This window comes from Pollachius pollachius (genome assembly GCF_949987615.1).
Source record: "Pollachius pollachius genome assembly, chromosome: 14".
NCBI classification, from domain to species: domain Eukaryota; kingdom Metazoa; phylum Chordata; class Actinopteri; order Gadiformes; family Gadidae; genus Pollachius; species Pollachius pollachius.
The window spans coordinates 22,952,913-22,960,412 of NC_136947.1; the positions used below are offsets into that span (position 1 = coordinate 22,952,913).

General features: G+C 49.6%; 1 protein-coding gene across 1 annotated transcript in view; it reads left to right on the forward strand.

Annotated features, from left to right (window-relative positions):
- LOC307086212 (uncharacterized protein) overlaps positions 1-7,500 on the forward strand; it is a gene marked incomplete at both ends in the record, with an annotated part of 18,368 nt that overhangs the window by 6,274 nt on the left and 4,594 nt on the right. Inside the window, one exon of the mRNA XM_079751350.1 lies at positions 1,432-2,079. Coding sequence (XP_079607476.1) covers positions 1,432-2,079 — 648 coding nt within the window. The remainder of the gene's footprint in view (positions 1-1,431; positions 2,080-7,500) is intronic.

Consider the following 7,500-nt stretch of genomic DNA (forward strand, 5'->3'; position numbering starts at 1 on the left):
CCTCCCCTCCCCCTCCTCTCCCCCTCCTCCTCCTCTTCCTCCTCCTCCCCCTCCCCCTCCCCCTCTCTCCCCCTCCTCCCCCTCTCCTCCTCCTCCCCCTCCCCCTCCTCTCCTCCTCCTCCTCCTCTCCTCCTCCTCCTCCTCCTCCTCCACCTCCCCTCCCCCTCCCCCTCCTCCCCCTCCTCCTCCTCCCCTCCCCCCTCCTCCTCCTACTCCCCTCCTCCTCCTCCTCCCCTCCCCCTCCTCCTCCTCTCCTCCTCCTCTCCTCCTCCTCCTCCTCTCCTCCTCCCCCTCCCCCTCCTCTCCCCCCCTCCTCTCCTCCTCCTCCTCCTCCCCCTCCTCCCCTCCCCCTCCTCCTCCTCCTCCTCCTCCTCCCCCTCCCCCTCCCCCTCCTCTCCCCCCTTCCCCCTCCTCTCCTCCTCCTCTCCTCCCCCTCCCCCTCCTCTCCTCCTCCTCCCCCTCCTCCCCCTCCTCCTCCTCCTCCTCCTCCTCCTCCTCCTCCTCCTCCTCCTCTCCTCCCCCTCCTCCTCCTCTCCTCCCCCTCCCCCTCCCCCCCTCCCCCTCCTCCCCCTCCTCCTCCTCCTCCTCCTCCTCCTCCTCCTCCCCCTCCTCCTCCTCCACCTCCCCTCCCCCTCCCCCTCCTCTCCTCCTCCTCCTCCTCCTCCTCTCCTCCTCCTCCTCCTCCTCCTCCACCTCCCCTCCCCCTCCTCCTCCTCCTCCACCTCCCCCTCCCCCTCCCCCTCCTCTCCCCCTCCTCTTCCCCTCCTCTCCTCCTCCTCCTCTCCTCCCCCTCCTCCTCCTCCTCCTCCCCCTCCCCCTCCTCCTCCCCCTCCCCCTCCCCCTCCTCTCCCCCCCTCCCCCTCCTCTCCTCCTCCTCTCCTCCTCCTCCTCCTCCTCCTCCTCTCCTCCCCCTCCCCCTCCTCCCCCTCCTCCTCCTCCTCCTCCTCCTCCTCTCCCCCTCCTCCTCCTCCTCCTCCTCCTCCCCCTCCCCCTCCTCTCCTCCTCCTCTCCTCCTCCTCCTCCTCTCCTCCTCCTCTCCCCCTCCTCTCCCCCTCCTCCTCCTCCTCCTCCTCCTCCTCCCCATCCCCCTCCTCCTCCTCCTCCTCCTCCTCCCCATCCCCCTCCTCTCCTCCTCCTCCTCCTCTCCTCCTCCTCCTCCCCTCCCCCTCCCCCTCCTCTCCCCCCCCTCCCCCTCCTCCCCCTCCTCCTCCTCTCCTCCTCCCCCTCCTCCTCCTCCTCCTCTCCTCCCCCTCCCCCTCCTCTCCCCCCCTCCCCCTCCTCTCCTCCTCCTCCTCCTCCCCCTCCCCCTCCTCTCCCCCTCCTCCCCCTCCTCCTCCTCCTCCTCTCCTCCTCCTCCTCCACCTCCCCTCCCCCTCCCCCTCCTCTCCCCCCCCTCCCCCTCCTCTCCTCCTCCTCCTCCTCCCCCTCCAGGCTACATGACGATGGGTGCGGTGCAGGCAGCACAGTGGTCCCAGCAGCCCTACGGAGGCCAGGCCCAGACGCTGGCCTTCCCCATGCAGGGGCCCCTGCAGATGGCCCAGGTGCTCCCGGGGGGCCAGCCGCTCATCTGGAGCCAGGCCAACATCTTCCCTGCCACCCAGCAGCAGTGGGCGGCCATGGCGGCCTACATGCCCGCCCAGGCTGTGGGCGTCGGGGGGCACCCCATCCCGGCCGCCGTGCTGCAGGGCCTGGTGCCCATCTCAGCCGTCTGCCCCCAGGCCTGCGACCTCTCCTCCGCCCCGTCCTCCGCCATTGGCAGCCCCCAGCACGTGGCGGCCGGCGTGGAGGGGGATCCCCCGGCCCTGGTCCTGAGGCGTCTGGTGGGCCTTGGGAGGCAGGGCCTCTGCATGGAGCAGGACGCCGGTGAGGGTCCGTCCTCTTCGTCCTGCGGTCCTGCGGGGAGCCGGTGCGGGACCCCGGGCCTCACAGGCTCACAGGACAGGGTCAGCGGGCAGCCGCTGACCCTGTCGCCCGACTCTGTGGTGAGCCCCGAGGAGGAGGGGGGGAGCTGCAGTGACCTGGACCTCTCCAGAATGACCCTGAGCCCGGGCACATCCTCCTCTCCATCCTACAACTCTCGTGAGTGTTTGCTGCTACGAAGCCGTTGTGAAGTGTCAGCGAGAAGCGTCCGGGTTAGCAATGCTGCTCACAGAAGCCTCCCTGGGCCTTACTCTGTGGAGCTGTTCTCCCTGTGTTCACTTGGGTTTCCTGTTGGTGCTCTAGTTTCCTCTAACCACAAAACAATGGCACATTGCTCATATTATGCTTTTTTGTGGTTAATAATTGCATTTGGGGGTACTACTAGAAAGGGTTTATCTGCCTTGAAGTTAAAAATACACGTTGTTATTCTCACACAGTTGTTTTCTGAAGAACCACTTTCAGCCTCGGTCAAAAACGCTGTTCTGTTTTAATGATTTGCGCGCGTGTCGACAATCTCACACCCCCTAGCAGCTGTAAACATTGGAAACAGGTTTTAATGATCGCAAGTTTAAGATCGCAAGTCGGATACAGAATCTCAAACTCAGGCTGAACGATCGGATCGACTTGAAACAGCGACCAAGTACCAGCAGGTTTCAGAGGTAAGTTATGTTTTTGCTATCTTTTATTTCAGATCTAGAATTTAACTGTGAATTCTGCAACCGTGACTGGCCGAAGTGTATATTTTATAACTTCTTAGTTAGGTCTGCTTGTCGAAACTGTGACAGAACACCCAGCAGGGTGGAAAACATCTGCTGCCAAGAAACAACAAGATTTACCATCAGTTGGTATCATCACTTACAGTGCTCCTGTTTTTGTTGTATCTTATCCCAGAATGAGACTTACGTTGCTTGCGTTGGGAAACATTCCATTCTTATCCATCCCAGCAACATTGTTAATACATGTTGCATCCTGGATCAATACTATGCCCTATGCTGCATGAAGCAGCTTCTATTGCATGCATGGTGCACCACCCCGGCCTAACTGCTTCTGTATAGCCTGCAGAACACAAACAACATCCCCAGAGCCGACTCTGGACAGTTCAGGAATAGGACGGAAGAGGAGTATGTTTTGTATGTAATGTAATGAGATACAACGTTCTAAAAATAAATTCAGAACAGTAAGGTTTCATTATACCACAGGATCCAAATAACGAATAAAGATATGACAAATTAATGTTTTCCTCAAAGTACATTTTTTGCAAAAGTACAAAAACTTTACTGAAGCATCCTTGTATGTACACATAATATTCGAACAGGATTGTTAATATATCCCCTCTATACAGGCGTGACAGGCGTCTCTTCTATCACAGCTTTGTCAGCTGGTGCTACTTGGGACAGGATGTCAGGGTGGTCATCCCCTCGTGTGCAGGGCTCCGGCCGCCGCTTGACTGAAGCGGGAGACATGGCGGCAACAACTTCCTCCTTTGGGGGTCTCCCATACTGGGATGACAGGTCGGTGGGGATGGGGGATCGTCTTCAACGAAGGGCGATGGGTTGTCAAACACCTCATCAAAGACCTGGCTCAGCAGGGCATCCACTGAGTCTGTAAAACATTTATTCTGTTTTCTCCTTCCATCTAAATATGCTACGTATTGTAATAATTCTAAAAAATATTTGGATGTCTTACTGTTTGGAATAAAAAATAAATTTTACAACTAACTGTATTTAGGGTGTGTGTTGATCTGCTTTGCGTGCAGTCCCCCTTCCTGGACAGTGTTGGGCAAGTTACTTCAAAAGCGTAATGCATTATTTATTACTTGTTACCGTCATTTCAAAGTAATTAGTTACATTACAATATTACTGTCTTTGAATTGTAAGGCCTTAGACTACTTTTAGATTACTTTTGCATTACCTTACCTTACATATTTCACCAAAATAACAGAAAATATGGATTTGGTGTTCTCAATAGATCTTTTTGTGTTCAATGCAGCTCATTACACAGCAGTAGGAGATGTGGTATAGCATAATGACTGAGTTAGGCTTAAGGCTAACACAAGTACAATATAATGGTCGCAGTTATGGCTCATGGTGCAATACATTTTATAATAGAAATACTGTAACTTAAGTTATTCATATTGAAATCAAAAGAACTAGAGCCTACTACTGTAGATTGTAAAAGAAAACATTGAGCCCCCTTTCTGGTTTGTCTAGGATGAAATAGAGTGGTTGACACTGACATTTTGACTATTTGTCCTGTCTTGGGTATTTGGCTCATTTCGAATCGCCCCTGCCTGATTCACAATGGCTGGCTATGGGCATTCACAAAACTGTCCTTAAAAAAAACCTACACATTCGTTTTCAGAAATGTGCAACTCACCAAGTGGTTGGTGGTGTTCGTTGATGTTCCAAGTCAAGTAAAACAGCAAAATGTGTTTTATTTGGCATTTTGTAAATCCATTGATTTCGTTTGGAAGACTCATTGCTCGTTGACAGGAAACAGAAAGGCAGGCTGGTTGTAGTCTTCTCACTCCATTCTAGCCCTACTGTTGAGACGGAGAACCGAGCGAAAAGACTCCAACCAGCCCCCCTGGACTCTGCTGCTGCCGTGATCCTCTAGCAGTAAGAGGAAGTAAACATTTGCACAGATTTTTTTTCTCTCCTGCGAATCTCGCTGTGTTGGCGAATTTGTATAAAAACAACACACAAGTTAATTTGGGGTTTAAAATGCATTGTAACGCGTACTGAGATTTGTACAGAGTCAAATATTACCATTATTTTTTTTGTAATGCCTTACATTACCGCGTTACAGCAAAAAGTAATGCATTCAATTATTTGCATTACTTTTGTAACGCTTTAATCCCAACACTGTTCCTGGACTTAGGGAACACAACCTTGAAGACAGCTTGTTCTGCAGATGTCGTAGCTTGCGGTCCGCATTTTAATTGTAATGCATGATCGCCAAGTACAACTTACAATAATAAAAGGTCAAAAGTCAATGCTCCAGTTTATAGCATAGAGGCACCGGAGGGTTATTGTAATCGTCAAAATGTTTTTTCGGTCATTGTTCTGATTCTCTCGTATTGACTATGTGGCATCACGATGTATAAGGCCTAATGCCGCAGTAATATTACAGCTTGCATAATCATAAATTTAACCCAACAAAATAATGTGAGCTAGAAAGTTAGCCAAGGCACACATCTTACGAACCAAAACATTACAAATAAATAATGCTAGGTGTCTTTTGCCGTGGTTGTACTGCTCAGCTACAACCATGAACACTCTGTACTAGCTAGCTTCTTTGTTTTAGACAGAACAAATCCACAACTAATGAATCATATTTACAGGCTGTGACCCTGAAAGTCCAGGTTGTGCCAACAAAGTGGGAACTGCCCCGTCTGTAAAGACTGACAAGGCCAAAATCCTGCATCATAACGTTACTGTGCATGGTTCTGAAAGCATTCCTCAGCAAAATTAAGCATGAACACAATGCAAGGCTAGGGCTGGTCTGCGGAGGAATGGTGGTAAAAATTAACTGTAACTGCTCATTAATCATGAAGTCCATGCAAAGGGAATTTTTTTTTCGCACAGAGAATAGCATCTTCTCTGTGCCACCGCTGTAAACAGCTTTGTTTGAGGGCATGGCTGAGCAGCCGGAAGGCATGACTTCTTAACTTCCGTGACAGTCTGACGTCAGATTGCTACGGAAGAAAATGCTTACTGCAAACTATGCGTTTTAGGCGGTGGATGAGGGTTTTTTTCGGTGGCCACGATTCCAAAGGCTCAGATTATGATAATTTTAATTAAGCGGACCTTAAACATGGATAAAAAAGATATATAACACCAAAGCAAAGAAAGCAAAAAAGCATATTATGACCCCTTGAAAACATCCCTTCCCATAACCATGGCGGCACCAGAGATTTACCTTTCTGGTGTTACCGTGGGTCTGAAGTGTGTCGTTCAAAAGGTTGATTCCCAAGAAACAGCAATTGGCACACAGAGCATAAACAAACAAACCAACTGAGCATCCGACCCACTGCGTAAATCACGAATCACGCAGACATCCCGCAATCAGCATCAAATGCGTGTTTTCCAACTGAAAAACACAACACTGACCCACAACGTCCACTGCTATTCGCATTACATAGACAGCCAATGGCAAAAGATATACAGTTATGTATTAAACAACAGACTCAAGGCTGAACTAGGACTTGGACAAATCTTACTCTCAACGAGCAATACCTCAAGTAATGCAGCAAAGGAATTTAAAACAGAAATCAACAGAATCATTGCTTGGAGGTCCAAGCAAAACAAGTAGGCTGAATAGCAGTAAATGTTATATTTTGGCATGCAAAGCTGAACCTAATATCTTTCGTGTTCGAACATTCCAGCCAGGAGTAGAGGTCAAAGCAGTCATGAATAAAACTGCCTTGCAGATTGCCAAACTGTTGTGAAGGGTACTTTTTCAAAGGGAGCCTCCCTCAGGATGCCAACAGTATCCTCACTAAGAGCAGCTCCACCTTCTCGTCTTGCTCTATTTCTTGATCCTCTACTTCGCCCTCCCACTCCTTTGATGAACTGCTGTCATCCCCACTTTCTTCTTTCTTCATTTCCCTTTCCTTTAAGACAGGCTGAGACGCCACTGACTCCCCTGGATGAGGTTGTTTTTTCAAAAAGAAATCTATACATTTTTCCCGCCAGCAAAAATAATGCAGGCAAGCTTGTAAAAGCACAATGTTCAATGTACAGCTACAGTATACTGTGTTACTGCAAAGAGCCACATCACACACACACACACACATGTACACACGCACACACATACACACACACACACACACACACACGTACACACATTCACACATAGATACACACACACACACCTCTGTTCAGACCTCTGCCCAGACAGATTTATTGTAATTAGCTTTCACGAATGCAGCCATCATTGTTTCTTTCCCATCTATGCCACGGGTTCCGTCTTTTAATGGCCCAATATCCAGGAGTTGTTCTTTGATCCAACAATCGTTTGACACAGATCATGCAAATACTGCCAACTGAGGCTTGTCTTGTATGTCACAAGACTCATCCAATGCAACACTCAAATATTTGCATGCTTGTGTGCAGCTGCGATTCAGTAGCCCTGTTAATGTCCGATATTCTGTGTTCAACAGTATGGCGGGACAGTTGGACGTCTGACACATTAGTTTTAGTTTGTCGTTTTCAGGAGACAAGATTTCAACAACTCCACTGAGGCATTTTTTAACAAACTCCCCTTCATTGTATGGCTTTTTAGATTGTGCAATGTTCCAAGTCAGTTGATACGATGCAAGCATTACGGTCTCCGAATGCTTCCTACATTTTTGGAACAACTGATTCTGCCTTTCTGAAGTGAATTAGTGAATGTACAAACGCGATCATGCAAAATTGTGGGTCAAATGCGCATTTACGTGAGATGAAAATATATATAAAAATATGTATATAAATTAAAAAAGAAACACAATTCCATATGAACCTAAGATCTGCATGAAATCTGGCAAAAAGTCGATTCCTGAGCTATAGCTATAATATAAATCTCTTGTGAGTGAAA